The sequence below is a fragment of the Pseudophryne corroboree genome, chromosome 6 (assembly GCF_028390025.1).
Source record: "Pseudophryne corroboree isolate aPseCor3 chromosome 6, aPseCor3.hap2, whole genome shotgun sequence".
NCBI classification, from domain to species: domain Eukaryota; kingdom Metazoa; phylum Chordata; class Amphibia; order Anura; family Myobatrachidae; genus Pseudophryne; species Pseudophryne corroboree.
Genome location: NC_086449.1, coordinates 327,109,617 through 327,127,830, shown reverse-complemented (window position 1 = coordinate 327,127,830; position 18,214 = coordinate 327,109,617). Strand labels below are relative to the sequence as shown.

General features: G+C 48.1%; 1 protein-coding gene across 1 annotated transcript in view; it reads left to right on the top strand.

Annotated features, from left to right (window-relative positions):
- Positions 1–230: 230 nt before the first annotated feature.
- Positions 231–18,214, top strand: part of PPIB (peptidylprolyl isomerase B) — a 62,843-nt gene continuing 44,859 nt past the window's right edge. The window contains exon 1 of the mRNA XM_063926347.1: positions 231–431. Within this exon, the coding sequence (XP_063782417.1) occupies positions 297–431 (135 nt within the window). The 5' untranslated portion in view covers positions 231–296. The remainder of the gene's footprint in view (positions 432–18,214) is intronic.

Sequence of the window (18,214 nt, the reverse complement as noted above, 5' to 3'; positions counted from 1 at the left end):
CATCTCTGTAATAGTTACGTTTATTTTATTTACCCCTCCGGCTGCTACAGGGCAGCTCACCTGAGCAGGGCCCATTGATGGGACGTCTCCAATATTCTAAATACCTGTGTATGTTAATTGCAGCGTGCGGTCACCGCATACCTGCGGCAATAGTCACTTGTATGTAACTCACTGGCTGAGGTGAAGTCTCCCCCCCCCCCCGTGTCTGGCGCAGAGTGGTTGGGTCCGCGCCGAGGTGACGTCACGCCGGCCGTACTACATTTCTCCCGCGCCCCGGCCCGCTTTCTCCGTCTTTCATGCTGCGGTTGCTGGAGAGAAACATGAAGGTGATCTTTGCCGCTGCCCTGATTGCGGGCTCCGTCATCTTCCTGCTATTCCCCGGCGCTTCCGAGGCCGACGAGAAGAAGAAGGGCCCTAAGGTCACCCACAAGGTAATATTCGTAAACGGCGGCCAGCGTACCTGCCGCACGGTCAACACCACGGCGCCTGCTCCCTCCCGTCACCCGTGCTCGCTGCATCTGCATCAACCCTCTTGCGGCCCTCTCTTCCCTGCAGCTGTGCTTGTGCTACCGCTGTAGTCTCCTCACGGTCCCTGTCCCTGACACGGGCACCTCTGCTATAGCATCTACCCTGCTATAGACATGGGTCACCACAGTGATGGTGGTGGTCATCTCCAGGGCCAGCTGGGGCTATGCACAGTAATGTTACACTCAAGGGTGCAAGCCATGGCGCACAATGCGCCGCGTAAAAAAAAAAATATTCTCGATACAATGCAAGTTGAATATCGCTGGAAACTAGCTCCTGGGGCTATTCAGTTTAGTGCATAATGACAGTCAACGACAAGATTTCTTCTGTCCCCCCCCAGAGGAGTGCTAGCAGAAATCTGACAAAAGGTCAGACTAGGCTGATTTCTGCCCACTGGCGTTTCTATAATGGGTGCGGTGCACATGGGCCCCTGAGTCCAGAGTGGGCCCCCACCGCACACACTGCACCCATTTTTAAAATACTCACCACTCCAAAGTCCAGTGCCGGCATCCGCAGCGCTGTTAGAACACAATGAAAATGTCCCAGTGACCATTTTAACGGAGTTCTGCGCATGCGTAGTAGAGAATTCTCAGGGAAAATAGCCACCGAGCCATTTTCCTGGAGATCTGCGCATGCTCAGACTCTACAGCGCTTCGGGCAGAGAGGAGGGGGCCTGACGGAGGAGGCTGAACACGGCCTCCTCTCTTAAAACGCCTGTTTCTGCCCTTAGCGTGGCAGAAACTACCTTGCACCAGGCATATAAGTCGGAGAATGCCGGTTCTCCTGACAAAACACCCTGTTTAGTCCGGGAGAACGGGCATTGTCTGACTTCGCATCGCATTGAATTGAATATCCCCGGGAGCTAAAGGCCCATACACACTTGACGATGCACATGTCGTTAACGACTTCCCTTGAACAGCTGAGCAAATGACATGAGCATACACACTACCAACGACCAATGACCATTCATCGTTGAAGCATCCAAGCTGAACAGTATTAAAATAATAAGCTGGGAACAGGGCTGGTGAACAGTGGCTTGGTCGTTGACACCATACACATTCAACGACGTCTCTGGTCGGTAACGACCATAGTGGAAATTGAGCATACATGCTCCACAGATAAGCGAGGGTCGTTAACGTCCCGCGGGGCCGCGCATCGGTGGTCGTCGGATGCATACACACTTGACGATATAATGAGCGACGTCGTCGATGAGGGCTGAAATGAACGACGTCGCTCATTTTATCGTCAAGTGTGTATGGGCCTTAACTCCTGGTGCTATTCAACTTGCACTGTATTGAATTGAGCCAGTGATCTTTGTGCAGCAGTTCTTTGCTGCTAATAATCACTCCATGTCCCTGGACACAGAGTAGTATTAGCGAATCCCCACTCTGCCCCCATCAACATGGCTATAGGTAAGTGGCACAGGTCTTACCTGTACAGAAGCCTTCCCAATACCACCAGGGATCAGAATGGAAGAGATACAGGTTGAGTATCCCGTATCCAAATATTCCGAAATACGGAATATTCCGAAATACGGAATATTCCGAAATACGGACTTTTTTGCATGAGTGAGATAGTGAAACCTTTGTTTTTTGATGGCTCAGTTTACACAAACTTTGTTTAATACACACAGTTATTAAAAATATTGCATTAAATGACCTTCAGGCTGTGTGTATAAGGTGTATATGAAACATAAATGAATTGTGTGAATGTACACACATTGTTCAATGCACAAAATTACAAAAATGATTGGCTAAAATTACCTTCCGGCTGTGTGTATAAGGTGTATATGGAACATAAATGCATTCTGTGCTTAGATTTAGGTCCCATCACCATGATATCTCATTATGGTATGCAATTATTCCAAAATACGGAAAAATCCGATATCCAAAATACCTCTGGTCCCAAGCATTTTGGATAAGGGATACTCAACCTGTAGTGTAACCTTAAAATGCTGCTTGTAACAAAAGGAATGAGATGTAAAATCACAGTCCTACTTAAGGTGTATCCTGTAAATATTGGCATTGCCTTGCGCTATATCCATGGCATTTTCCTTCAGAATAACTGGATAATTTGCGATGTTCAAAAAAGCATAGCAGTTGTTGGGTTAGTGGGTTCTGCAGTCTGCGGCAGTATTGTGTGCTGAAGGCAGCTATTCAGTTGTTTCTGCCAACAGGCGCAATAGCAGAATTACTGTTTGCTGCTTCCTGAGGTGGCGTGCAAAATTGGTAAAATTTATTGGTTTGGACGCACTAGCTAGTTCTTGAGGCGTAAAGCGGCTAGACCCAGTCTGTTTGGGTGTGACCATAAATAAAAGAATATTGCCCTGTCTGTTTAATTGGCGATTGAGTCCGCTTAAACAATTGAATTTCCCCCTTTTGTAGTTAGAAAAAATTTCTATGTAGCAAGATAAAAATAAAATAAGATTAGGTTAAGAATGTAACATGGTTTAGGCCATTCCAGGAACATGACAATGGGGTCGATTCAATTAGGCAACTTATGAATAGCGCCGGGAATTAGCTCCCGCCGCTATTCAATTCAGCTCCAGTTAAGTCGGCGATGGCCCGTTCTCGCCGACTAAAACAGGTTGAATTGTCGGGAGAACGGGCATTCTCCGACTTAACTCCCCGGCGCGAGGCTGATTCCCGACAGAATCAGCCTCGCTCCGGCCGCGAAGCAGCACTTTTGTCGGGTTTCTTCTCTCATCCCCCGTGGATGAGAGAAGAATTCCCGACAATTGCGGGTAACTAGCAGCTGAATTGAATAGCATCGGGAGCTAATTCTCGGCGCTATTCATAAGTTGCCGAATTGAATCGACCCCATTGTCTCTTATGTGACCAAAAAAATCTGTTGCTGTGTATCTCTGGATTTTTCAATTTAGGTTTGAAAGTAAAATTATCTTTTATAGGTTTTCATTAAAAAAAAAACTGGCTCTTAGGCCCAATGTATTAAGCATTAAGAAGGGATAAAGTCTAGATAGATAAAGGGGTCGATTCTATTATTCACGAAGAGTGTGATGTGCCGTTGTAATGGCGTTTAAACGCTGGCAATGGCACCCGATCTCTCACCCTTCATGGGCTGATTTGGGGCAGAATTTGCACCAAAGTGCTTTGGAGCCCTATGGGGCAGCGAGCACTTTTGTGTGAATTCAGGCTGCTGTAAAGTGCGCCCACTGCTGTGGTGATTTGCACCTGCAAAATCATTACGGCTAATAAGATCAACCCCCAAAGAGTGACAAATGACCAGCCAATATGTATCAGGGTGTGTCTGAAAAATGACAGGAAGCTGATTGGTCATTTATCACTCTTTATCCGTCTCCACTTTATCACCTTTTAAGGCTTAATACATTTGGGCCTTAATTTGGGGTTGCAGTAATTATCAAGTAGAAGTTTCCATTACAAAACGGTGGTAACTTCTGTGATAGTGTTATTATAACAAATATTTTAATACTTCCTCATCTTTGCGGCCCCTGCTACGTAACTTTCTTATCTGCTACGTGAGGTACTTAACTTGTTTAACTTTCTTAGTAAAACAAAATGTACTACTTATGCTACTGTATTTCCGCCAATGCCGCACGATATCTGTTCTGTCCCCCGCGTGTCTTCTGTGGACGGACATTCTCCACATATGACCAGCTGAAAATAACACTTGCCCCCCGCATATGACTTATCTGCACCAGTCTGTGAAGATACGTAAGTAGCGTAGCGTAACCAGTGCGCCTCCAGTAAGGGGGGGGGGGGGGGGGCGGCGGAGGGCGGAAGATGAAGTACCAATATCTTTTTATTTTTTTTATACCTAGAAAAAAAACGTACTTGGGCACTTTGATATTACATTTTTTTTTTTTTTGTAACTTCATTGTGTTCAGTTTTAACAAAAATTGATATGTTAAAATTTGTACAAATATCCTGTACGTGACTGGAATGGCCCTGCAGCATTGGGTTGTTTTTTTAGGACCCATTGCTTAACATCCTAAAAAGTGTAGCCATCTGTAGTGTTAAAGCATGGTTAAACACAAATTTCTACTTTGTGTGAGTATTGCAGCAGTCAGTATTGGTAAGCTCAATCACTTTTTGTACAGGTGCACAAAGCATCTCTGTGCTTTTATTCCTGGACACGTTTGCAGTGCTGACTGGTGTACTTTACGGTGTCAGATTAACTGATGTATTGTACAAATGTGAACCAGCTGACAAAGTCTGACCTGTTCAACTCATCCACCAGTGTTGTAGGCTTTTAATTGCATGTCACTGCAGTCATGGACCCATCACATTTACATATGTCGTCAATCCGATTTCTTTCATTTTTAACTAGTCTATTATATGTTGAGAAATTATTTATTTAGTAAACTGCTGTAACAATGATGTATCTGCTTTATATAGGCAGCCACCCCTAAAACATTTGTATTTCTAAATTCTGCCATTGTTGATTTCAGGCAGTTGGTAAAGCCTTATAATATAAATTTATGCAAAATAATGTTAAGTTGGAGAAGGTAAAGAAATGGGGGGGGGGGGGGGGTTTACAAAAGACCATCAATGCTTTGTTTTTTTTATGTCTTGATCTGTGACTTGCTTTCTGGCTTAGACAAGATTCTCTAGCCTTCTCATTTCTTGTGAAATATAAGTAAGAATGGAATTACCTTTCCTTGGCTGAGCTGCATATTTTTTTTTTTTTCTCTTTCAAATCTTTAATAAAACCTCAGGTTGAATATTTGCGTTTGTTTCCAGTACAGTTGGAGCCAGTTTACATGCACAGCCAGATTGGATGACAAAATCAGATTTCTAGGCATTGCATTAAAAAAAATATGTAAATTGCTTATTAGAAATTTAAACAGGCATTCCAATAGCAACAATGTTAAAACACTTAGCATAAACAATACACTATTGATGGATGATTTATAAAGCAATTTCTCTAACGTCCTAGTGGATGCTGGGGACTCCGTAAGGACCATGGGGAATAGACGGGCTCCGCAGGAGACTGGGCTCTCTTAAAGATTTAGTACTACTGGTGTGCACTGGCTCCTCCCTCTATGCCCCTCCTCCAGACCCAGTTAGAATCTGTGCCCGGTCAGAGCTGGGTGCTCCTAGTGGGCTCTCCTGAGCTTGCTAATAAGAAAGTATTTTATTAGGATTTTTTATTTTCAGAGAGATCTGCTGGCAACAGACTCTCTGCTACGTGGGACTGAGGGGAGAGAAGCAAACCTAACTGCGGCTAGGTTGCGCTTCTTAGGCTACTGGACACCATTGGCTCCAGAGGGATCGAACACAGGAACTTAACCTTGGTCGTCCGTTCCCGGAGCCGCGCCGCCGTCCCCCTCGCAGAGCCAGAAGACAGAAGCCGGCGGGTTGAAGCAAGAAGACGTCAAAATCGGCGGCAGAAGACTCCTGTCTTCATATGAGGTAGCGCACAGCACTGCAGCTGTGCGCCATTGCTCCCACACACTCCGGTCACTGTAGGGCGCAGGGGGGAGGGGGGGCGCCCTGGGCAGCAATTGAGTACGTCCTGGCAAAAAGCAGCATATATACAGCTGGGCACTATATATGCATGAGCCCCCGCCATTATTTTTACACAAAATCGCGGGACAGAAGCCCGCTGCTGAGGGGGCGGGGCTTCTTCCTCAGCACTCAGCGCCATTTCTCTCCACAGCTCCGCTGAGAGGAAGCTCCCCAGGCTCTCCCCTGCAGACTCACGGTAGAAAGAGGGTAAAAAGAGAGGGGGGGGGGGGCACATAAATTTAGCGCATTAATCCTATATACAGCAGCTACTGGGTAAACACTAAGTTACTGTGTAATTCCTGGGTTATATAGCGCTGGGGTGTGTGCTGGCATACTCTCTCTCTCTGTCTCTCCAAAAGGCCTTGTGGTGGTCCTGTCCTCATATAGAGCATCCCCTGTGTGTGTGGTGTCGGTACGCTTGTGTCGACATGTTTGACGAGGAGGGCTATGTGGAGGCAGAGCAGGTGCAGATGAATGACGTGTCTCCGCCGACACCTGATTGGATAGATATGTGGAAAGTGTTAAATGATAATGTAAACTCCTTGCATAAAAGGTTGGATAAAGCTGATGCCTCGGGACAGTCGGGGTCTCAGCCCATGCCTGATCCGGCAGTCAGGGTCTCAGAAGCGCCCACTATCCCAAATTGTTGGCACAGATATCGACACGGATTCTGACTCCAGTGTCGATGGCGATGATGCAAAATTGCAGCCTAAAATGGCTAAAGCCATCCGCTACATGATTATAGCAATGAAGGATGTATTGCACATATCAGAGGTAAACCCTGTCCCTGACGAGGGTTTATATGTTTGGGGAGAAAAAGCAAGAGGTGACTTTTCCCCCTTCACATGAGTTATGTGAAAAGGCGTGGGATTCCCCTGATGGGAAAGTGCTGATTTCCAAAAGGTTACTTATGGCGTACCCTTTCCTGCCAACGGACAGGATGCGCTGGGAATCCTCCCCTAGGGTAGACAAAGCTCTGACACGCTTATCTAAGAAGGTGGCCCTGCCGTCACAGGACACGGCCTCCCTAAAGGATCCTGTGGATAGGAAGCAGGAAAGTATCCTGAAGTCTGTTTATACACATTCAGGTACTCTACTGAGGCCGGCAATTGCATGGGCCTGGATGTGTAGTGCGGTAGCGGCATGGACAGATAATCTGTCCGACCGAGGAACTGGATACCTTGGACAAGGATACTATTTTACTGACCCTGGGGCATATAAAAGACGCTGTCCTATATATGAGGGATGCCCAGAGGGACGTTTGCCTACTGGGCTCTAGAATAAATGCAATGTCAATTTCTGCCAGAAGGGTCCTGTGGACTCTGCAATGGACAGGTGATGCTGACTCCAAAAAGCACATGGAGGTTTTACCTTACAAGGGTGAGGAATTGTTTGGGGACGGTCTCTCGGACCTGGTTTCCACAGCTACGGCTGGGAAGTCAAATTTTTTTGCCATATATTCCCTCACAGCCTAAGAAAGCACCGTATTACCAAATGCAGTCCTTTCGATCACAAAAAAGCAAAGTCAGAGGTGCATCCTTTCTTGCCAGAGGCAGGGGTAGAGGAAAGAAGCTGCACCATACAGCTAGTTCCCAGGAACAGAAGTCCTCCCCGGCTTCCGCTAAATCCACCGCATGACGCTGGGGCTCCACAGGTGGAGCCAGGAGCGGTGGGGGCGCGTCTCCGAAATTTCAGCCACCAGTGTGTTCGCTCACAGGTGGATCCCTGGGCTATACAGACTGTGTCTCAGGGATACAAGCTGGTATTCGAAGTGATGCCCCCTCACCGTTGCCTCAAATCGGCCCTGCCAGCTTCCCCCATGGAAAGGGAGGTAGTGTTAGCGGTAATTCACAAGTTATATCTCCAGCAGGTGGTGGTAAAGGTTCCCCTCCTTCAACAGTGAAGGGGATACTATTCCACAATGTTTGTGGTACCGAAACCGGACGGTTCGGTCAGACCCATATTGAATTTAAAGTCCCTGAACATTTATCTGAAAAGATTCAAGTTCAAAATGGAATCGCTCAGAGCGGTCATTGCAAGCCTGGAAGAGGGGGATTTTATGGGGTCTCGGATGCTTACTTGCATGTCCCCATTTATCCACCTCATCGGGAGTACCTCAGATTTGTGGTACAGGACTGTCATTACCAATTCCAGACGTTGCCGTTTGGGCTCTCCACGGCACCGATAATATTTACCAAGGTAATGACGGAAATGATGGTGCTCCTTCGAAAGCAAGGAGTCACAATTATCCCATACTTGGACGATCTCCTCATAAAGGTGAGGTCCTGAGAGCAGTTGCTGATCAATGTAGCACACTCTCAGGAAGTGTTGCAACAGCACGGCTGGATTCTGAATATTCCAAAGTCGCAGCTGATTCCTACGACGCGTCTGCCCTTTCTGGGCATGATTCTGGACACAGACCAGAAGAAGGTGTTTCTCCCGGTGGAGAAGGCTCAGGAGCTCGTGACTCTAGTCAGAGACCTCTTAAAACCGAAACAGGTGTCGGTGCATCACTGCACGCGAGTCCTGGGAAAGATGGTGGCATCATGCAAAGCCATTCCCTTCGGCAGGTTCCATGCGAGGATCTTTCAGTGGGATCTGTTGGACAAATGGTCCGGATCGCATCTTCAGATGCATCGGCTGATCACCCTATCCCCCAGGGCCAGGGTGTCTCTTCTGTGGTGGCTGCAGAGTGCTCACCTTCTCGAGGGCCGCAGGTTCGGCATACAGGACTGGGTCCTGGTGACCACGGATGCGAGCCTCTGAGGATGGGGGGTAGTCACTCAGGGAAGAAACTTCCAAGGGTTGTGGTCAAGCCAGGAGGCTTGTCTGCACATAAATATCCTGGAACTAAGGGCCATATACAACGCCCTGAGTCAAGTGGAGCCTCTGCTTCGCAGCCAACTGGTGCTGATTCAGTCAGACAACATCACCGCAGTGGCTCATGTAAACCGCCAGGGCGGCACAAGAAGCAGGGTGGCGGAAGCCATCAGGTTTCTTCGTTGGTCGGAGAATCACGTGCAAGCTCTGTCAGCAGTGTTCATTCCGGGAGTGGACAACTGGGAAGCAGACTTCCTCAGCAGGCACGACCTCCACCCGGGAGAGTGGGGACTTCATCAAGAAGTCTTCACGCAGATTACAAATTGATGGGAACTGCCACAGGTGGACATGATGGCATCCCGCCTCAACAAAAAGCTAAAAAGGTATTGCGCCAGGTCAAGGGACCCTCAGGCGATAGCTGTGGACGCACTAGTGACACCGTGGGTGTTCCAGTCTGTCTATGTATTTCCTCCTCTTCCTCTCATACCCAAGGTGCTGAGGATCGTAAGAAAAAGAGGAGTGAGAACAATACTCATTGTTCCGGATTGGCCAAGAAGGACTTGGTACCCGGAACTGCAAGAAATGCTCACAGAGGACCCATGGCCTCTGCCTCTCAGACAGGATCTGTTGCAACAGGGGCCCTGTCTGTTACAAGACTTACCGCGGCTGCGTTTTACTGCATGGCGGTTGAACGCCGGATCCTAGCAGAAAAAGGCATTCCGGCTGAAGTTATTCCTACGCTAATAAAGGCTAGGAAGGACGTGACAGCAAAACACTATCACTGTATATGGCGAAAATATGTTGCTTGGTGTGAGGCCAGGAAGGCCCCTACAGAGGAATTCCAGCTGGGCCGGTTCCTGCACTTCCTACAGTCTGGAGTGACTATGGGCTTGAAGTTGGGGTCCATAAAGGTCCAGATTTCAGCCCTATCCATTTTCTTTCAAAAAGAACTGGCTTCTCTTCCTGAAGTTCAGACGTTTGTAAAGGGAGTGCTGCATATTTAGCCCCCTTTTGTGCCACCAGTGGCACCTTGGGATCTCAATGTGGTGTTGGGTTTCCTGAAATCCCACTGGTTTGAGCCACTTAAGACCGTGGAGCTAAAGTATCTCACGTGGAAGGTGGTCATGCTAGTGGCCTTAGCTTCGGCTAGGCGTGTGTCAGAATTGGCGGCTTTGTCATGTAAAAGCCCCTATCTGGTTTTCCATGTGGACAGGGCAGAATTACGGACTCGTCCACAATTTCTACCGAAGGTGGTGTCATCTTTTCATTTGAACCAACCTATTGTGGTGCCTACGGCTACTCGTGACTTGGAGGATTCCAAGTTACTTGATGTAGTCAGGGCTTTGAAGATTTATGTGGCCAGAACGGCTGGAGTCAGGAAAACTGACTCGCTGTTTATCCTGTATGTATCAAACAAGCTTGGGTGCTCCTGCTTCAAAGCAAACTATTGCTCGCTGGATCTGTAACACGATTCAGCAGGCTCATTTTGCGGCGGGATTGCCGCATCCAAAATCAATAAAGGCCCATTCCACAAGAAAAGTGGGCTCTTCTTGGGTGGCTGCCCGAGGGGTCTCGGCATTACAGCTTTGCCGAGCAGCTACTTGGTCGGGTTCAAACACCTTTGCAAAATTCTACAAGTTTGATAACCTGGCTGAGGAGGACCTTGTGTTTGCCTATTCGGTGCTGCAGAGTCATCCGCACTCTCCCGCCCGTTTGGGAGCTTTGGTATAATCCCCATGGTCCTTACGGAGTCCCCAGCATCCACTAGGACGTTAGAGAAAATAAGATTTTACTCACCGGTAAATCTTTCTCGTAGTCCGTAGTGGATGCTGGGCGCCCGTCCCAAGTGCGGACTTTCTGCAATACGTGTATATAGTTATTGCTTAATAAAGGGTTATGTTGGCATCTGTGGTTGATGCTTGGTTGTTGTTCATACTGTTAACTGGGTATTTTATCACGAGTTATACGGTGTGATTGGTGTGGCTGGTATGAGTCTTACCCTGGATTCCAAAATCCTTTCCTTGTAATGTCAGCTCTTCCGGGCACAGTTTCCTTAACTGAGGTCTGGAGGAGGGGCATAGAGGGAGGAGCCAGTGCACACCAGTAGTACTAAATCTTTCTTGGAGTGCCCAGTCTCCTGCAGAGCCCGTCTATTCCCCATGGTCCTTACGGAGTCCCCAGCATCCACTACGGACTACGAGAAATAGATTTACCGGTGAGTAAAATCTCATTATTCCTAAACGAATATGCTTAATAAAAGAAATATTGGAAATTGGCCTGTGAACCACTCATAATAAACATTCAGTAGTAATTGGTGATATTCATATTTCAATATTGCATATAACTTCATAGTCCTGATCCACAATTCTTCGACTTAGTTATTGGCCATTTCAACTATTGCAATTACATCAGTGGTGTTCTAGCCATCCTTATAGGCCCTACACATTGGCTGATCCGCCGCCGAGCTGCCCGACGGCTGATACGGGCGACGCGGGGGGGAGTGAAGTTTCTTCACTCCCCCCGTCACGCGGCTCCATTGAAGTGCAGGCAAATATGGACGAGATCGTCCATATTGGCCTGCATGCACAGCCGACGGGGGACCAGCGATGAACGAGCGCGGGGCCACGCATCGTTCATCGCTGGAGCCTCCACACTGAAAGATATGAACGAGTTCTCGTTCATTTATGAACGAGATCGTTCATATCTTTAACACAAATCGGCATGTGTGGGGGGCCCTTTAGTGTATCGCAAGTATTTATCTGATATTTGTTTACACTCTCAGAAGCTCCAGTTTTGAACTCTTGCTGCCCCAGTTATTTTAATGCCTTCACACTTGGCCAGACAAGTTTACACTTAGCAAGAAGTGTCGAGTCCATTGTGATGTATGTTTACCCATGCATGCCAAATACAAGATAGCAGATACTATGCCTTTGAATTACAGGAGATTATCTGCTTTGTATGGAAAAAAAAGCTGTACACGTTTCCACAAAGACAATTCCGTTTCTCCACTGATATGCTGTCGGCAAATGATGTGTGTGTATGGATGTATATACGTGTATGTGTGTGTGTGTGTGTGTGTGTGTGTGTGTGTGTGTAAAATAAATAAATATATATATATATATATATATATATATATATATACTCAAATTTTCATAGCTGTATTTAAATTTCAAATAAAACATATCATAAATTACAAAAACAAAGAAATTCTTGTGTCTTTACAATATAAGCGCAAGGACTTATTACAAATATAGTGCACACAATGAGAAAAAGTATCTTGTAATGTCAGTGATCATGCAGTCACAGATGTGGTTAGTGGCGCGTCAGTTATGCAACCAATCAAGAACAATGATAATGCAAGATGGAAAAATCTGACCATACATAGTAATGCAAATACACTCACACATAATTAACAGCCCGAAATGAAGACACCATACCTACAAAAAGAGAGAATGTTCTATAACAGGATCATAAAAAATGGTAATTGCGTTAAGGAAAGAGTTCAGGTAAACTCCTCTTATGAAGTGGTGGAATCAAGTTGCCTATATAGGCAGTAGACTCAAAATAATTAATGTAAAATGTATGATTACCAGATATTTTATATAGCGCACGCATATACCGCAGCGCTTTTAAAGTGAATATTTTTCCCATTCACATCAGTCCCTGCCCCAGTGGAGCTTACAATCTATATTCCCTATTGCATGTACTCACCGACACATTCACGCTAGGGTTAATTTCTCTGACGTCCTAGTGGATGCTGGGTACTCCGTAAGGACCATGGGGAATAGACGGGCTCCGCAGGAGACTGGGCACTCTCTAAAGAAAGATTTAGGACTACCTGGTGTGCACTGGCTCCTCCCCCTATGACCCTCCTCCAAGCCTCAGTTAGATTTCTGTTCCTGGTCGAGCTGGATGCACACTAGGGGCTCTCCTGAGCTCCTAGGAAGAAAGTATATGTTAGGTTTTTTATTTTCAGTGAGACCTGCTGGCAACAGGCTCACTGCATCGAGGGACTAAGGGGAGAAGAAGCGAACCTACCTAAGTGGTGGTAGCTTGGGCTTCTTAGGCTACTGGACACCATTAGCTCCAGAGGGATCGAACACAGGACCCGACCTCGTCGTCCGTTCCCGGAGCCGCGCCGCCGTCCCCCTTACAGAGCCAGAAGCAAGAAGGTCCGGAAAATCGGCGGCTGAAGACTTCTGTCTTCTCCAAGGTAGCGCACAGCACTGCAGCTGTGCGCCATTGCTCCTCATGCACACCACACACTGCGGTCACTGATGGGTGCAGGGCGCTGGGGGGGGGGGGGGGGGCGCGCCCTGAGCAGCAATATTAACACCTTGGCTGGCGAACTGGCACCATATATAGCCCCAGGGGCTATATGGGTGCTTATTAACCCCTGCCAGAACTTTTACAATAGCGGGAGAAAGCCCATGGAAAAAGGGGCGGAGCCATCTCCCTCAGCACACTGGCGCTATTTTCCCTTCACAGTTCCGCTGGAAGGAAGCTCCCTGGCTCTCCCCTGCAGTCCTGCACTACAGAAAAGGGTAAAAAGAGGGGGGGCACAAATTAGGCGCAGTATAAATATATTATGCAGCTATAAGGGGAAAACACGTTTTTATAGGTGATATCCCTGTGATATATAGCGCTCTGTTGTGTGCTGGCATACTCTCCCTCTGTCTCCCCAAAGGGCTTTGTGGGGTCCTGTCCTCTGTAAGAGCATTCCCTGTGTGTCTGCTGTGTCGGTACTGCGGTGTTGACATGTATGAGGAGGAAAATGATGTGGAGGCGGAGCAAATGCCTGTGAATGTGATGTCACCCCCTGCGGGGTCGACACCTGTGTAGTTGGACTTATGGAAGGAATTGCGTGAAAGTGTCAACTCCTTACACAAAAGGTTTGACGACATAGGACAGCCGGCTACACAGCTTGTGCCTGTTCCAGCGTCTCAAATGTCATCAGGGGCTTTAAAACGCCCGCTACCTCAGGTGACAGATACAGATGTCGACACGGATACCGACTCCAGTGTCGACGATGATGAGACTAGTGTACCCTCCAATAGGTCCACCCGTTACATGATTGAGGCAATGAAAAATGTTTTGCACATTTCTGATAATACCCCAGGTACCACAAAAAAGGGTATTATGTTTGGTGAGAAAAAACTACCTGTAGTTTCTCTGACGTCCTAGTGGATGCTGGGGGCTCCGTAAGGACCATGGGGAATAGACGGGCTCCGCAGGAGACTAGGCACTCTATAAGAAAGATTTGGTACTATCTGGTGTGCACTGGCTCCTCCCTCTATGCCCCTCCTCCAGACCTCAGTTAGATTTCTGTGCCCGGCCGAGCTGGATGCACACTAGGGGCTCTCCTGAGCTCCTAGAAAGAAAGTACATGTTAGGTTTTTTATTTTACAGTGAGACCTGCTGGCAACAGGCTAGGGACTAAGGGGAGAAGAAGCGAACCTACCTGCTTGCAGCTAGCTTGGGCTTCTTAGGCTACTGGACACCATTAGCTCCAGAGGGATCGACCGCAGGACCCGTCCTTGGTGTTCGTTCCCGGAGCCACGCCGCCGTCCCCCTTACAGAGCCAGAAGCAAGAAGATGGTCCGGAAAATCGGCGGCAGAAGACTTCAGTCTTCACCAAGGTAGCGCACAGCACTGCAGCTGTGCGCCATTGCTCCTCATACACACTTCACACTCCGGTCACTGAGGGTGCAGGGCGCTAGGGGGGGGGGGCGCCCTGAGCAGCAATAAAATCACCTTGGCTGGCAAAATAACCACAATATATAGCCCCAGAGGCTATATTATGTGGTAATTACCCCTGCCAGAATACAGAAAAAAGCGGGAGAAAAGTCCGCCGAAAAAGGGGCGGAGCCATCTCCCTCAGCACACTGGCGCCATTTCTCCCTCACAGTTCCGCTGGAAGGAAGCTCCCTGACTCTCCCCTGCAGTCTACACTACAGAAAAGGGTAAAAAAGAGAGGGGGGCACTAAATTTAGGCGCAGTAAATATTATAGCAGCTATAGGGGACATAATTCAGTTAGTCCCTGCATTATATAGCGCTCTGGTGTGTGCTGACATACTCTCTCTCTCTGTCTACCCAAAGGGCTTTTGTGGGGTCCTGTCTCCTTTAAGAGTGTGTGTGTTCGGTGTGTCGGTACGGCTGTGTCGACATGTTTTGATGAGGAGGCTTATGTGGAGGCGGAGCAGATGCCTATAAATGTGTTGTCACCCCCTGCGGGGCAGACACCTGAGTGGATGGACTTATGGAAGGAATTACGTGCAAGTGTCGACTCCTTACATAAAAAATTTGACGACATGCCAAATGCGGGACAGCCGGCTTCTCAGCTCGTGCCTGCCCAGACAATTCAAAGGCCATCAGGGGCTCTGAAACGCCCACTATCTCAGATGGCAGACACAGATGTCGATACTGATACCAGTGTCGACGACGAGGAGTCAAATTTAATGTCCACTAGGGCCATTCGTTGCATGATTGAGGCAATGAAAGAGGTATTACACATTTCTGATATAAACCCAGGTACCTCAAAAAAGGGTATTATGTTTGGGGAGAAAAAACTACCAATAGTTTTTCCCCCATCTGAAGAATTAAATGAAGTGTGTGAAGAAGCGTGGGCTTTCCCCAATAAAAAAATGGTGATTTCAAAAAAATTACTAATGGCGTTCCCTTTCTCGCCAGAGGATAGGTCACGTTGGGAAACTCCCCCTAGGGTGGATAAAGCGCTCACACGTTTGTCTAAAAAGGTGGCACTACCGTCTCCGGATACGGCCGCCCTAAAGGAACCTGCTGATAGAAAGCAGGAGGCTATCCTAAAGTCTATATATACACACACTGGTGTTATACTGAGACCAGCTATTGCTTCAGCGTGGATGTGCAGTGCTGCTGCTGCTTGGTCAGATTCCCTGTCGGAAAATATTGACACCCTAGACAGGGACACTATATTGCTAAACGTAGAGCATATAAAAGACTCAGTCTTGTACATGAGAGATGCACAGAGGGAGATCTGCCGGCTGGCATCTAGAATAAGTGCATTGTCCATTTCTGCTAGGAGAGGCTTATGGACTCGGCAGTGGACAGGAGATGCAGATTCTAAAAGGCACATGGAAGTTTTGCCTTATAAGGGTGAGGAGTTATTCGGGGATGGTCTCTCAGACCTTGTTTCCACAGCAACAGCTGGGAAGTCAGCATTTTTGCCCCATGTCCCCTCACAGCCTAAGAAAGCGCCGTATTATCAGGTACAGTCCTTTCGACCCCAGAAAAACAGGCGGGGAAAAGGCGGGTCCTTTCTGTCTAGAGGAAGGGGAAAAAAGCTGCAACACACAGCAGGTTCCCAGGAACAAAAGTCCTCCCCCCGCTTCTTCCAAATCCGCCGCATGACGGTGGGGCTCCACAGGCGGAGCCAGGTACGGTGGGGGGCCGCCTCAAAAATTTCAGCGATCAGTGGTTTCGCTCACGGGTGGATCCCTGGATCCTTCAAGTAGTATCTCAGGGGTACAAGCTGGAATTCGAGGCGCCTCCCCCCCGCCGTTTCCTCAAATCGGCCTTACCGACAACTCCCTCGGGCAGGGAGGCTGTACTAGAGGCAATTCACAAGCTGTATTCCCAGCAGGTGATAGTCAAGGTACCCCTACTTCAACAAGGACGGGGTTACTATTCCACACTGTTTGTGGTACCGAAACCGGACGGTTCGGTGAGACCCATTTTAAATTTGAAATCCTTGAACACATACATAAAAAGATTCAAGTTCAAGATGGAATCGCTCAGGGCGGTTATTGCAAGCCTGGACGAGGGGGATTACATGGTATCCCTGGACATCAAGGATGCTTACCTGCATGTCCCAATTTACCTTCCTCACCAGGAGTACCTCAGATTTGTGGTACAGGATTGCCATTACCAATTCCAGACACTACCGTTTGGACTGTCCACGGCACCGAGGGTGTTTACCAAGGTAATGGCAGAAATGATGATACTCCTTCGAAAAAAGGGAGTTTTAATTATCCCGTACTTGGACGATCTCCTAATAAAGGCGAGGTCCAGGGAGCAGTTACTGGTCGGAGTAGCACTATCTCGGGAAGTGCTACAACAGCATGGCTGGATTCTAAACATTCCAAAGTCACAACTGGTTCCTTCCACACGCTTACTGTTCCTGGGGATGATTCTGGACACAGAACAGAAAAAAGTGTTTCTCCCGCAGGAGAAAGCCAAGGAGCTGTCATCTTTAGTCAGAGACCTCCTAAAACCAAAACTGGTATCTGTGCATCACTGCACACCAGTCCTGGGAAAAATGGTGGCTTCATACGAAGCAATTCCATTCGGCAGGTTCCATGCAAGGACCTTCCAGTGGGACCTCTTGGACAAGTGGTCAGGATCGCATCTTCAGATGCATCAACTGATAACCCTGTCTCCAAGGACTAGGGTGTCTCTACTGTGGTGGCTGCAGAGTGCTCATCTTCTAGAGGGCCGCAGATTCGGCATACAGGACTGGGTCCTGGTGACCACGGATGCCAGCCTTCGAGGCTGGGGCGCAGTCACACAGGGAAGAAATTTCCAGGGACTTTGGTCAAGTCAGGAGTCGTCCCTACACATAAATATTCTGGAACTGAGGGCCATTTACAATGCCCTAAGTCAGGCAAGGCCCCTGCTTCAAAACCAGCCGGTTCTGATCCAATCGGACAACATCACGGCAGTCGCCCATGTAAACCGACAGGGCGGCACAAGAAGCAGGATGGCGATGGCAGAAGCCACAAGGATTCTCCGATGGGCGGAAAATCACGTACTAGCACTGTCAGCAGTGTTCATTCCGGGAGTGGACAACTGGGAAGCAGACTTCCTCAGCAGACACGACCTACACCCGGGAGAGTGGGGACTTCATCCAGAAGTCTTCCTACCTTTGGTAAACCGTTGGGAAAGGCCACAGGTGGACATGATGGCGTCCCGCCTCAACAAAAAGCTAAAGAGATATTGCGCCAGGTCAAGGGACCCTCAGGCGATGGCTGTGGACGCTCTAGTGACACCGTGGGTGTACCAGTCGGTGTATGTGTTCCCTCCTCTGCCTCTCATACCAAAGGTACTGAGAATAATAAGAAGGCGAGGAGTAAGAACGATACTCGTGGTTCCGGATTGGCCAAGAAGAGCTTGGTACCCGGAACTTCAAGAAATGTTATCAGAGGACCCATGGCCTCTACCGCTCAGACGGGATCTGCTACAGCAGGGGCCCTCTGTTCCAAGACTTACCGCGGCTGCGTTCGACGGCATGGCGGTTGAATTCCGGATCCTAAAGGAAAAGGGCATTCCGGAGGAAGTCATTCCTACGCTGATAAAAGCCAGGAAAGAAGTAACCGCAAACCATTATCACCGCATTTGGCGA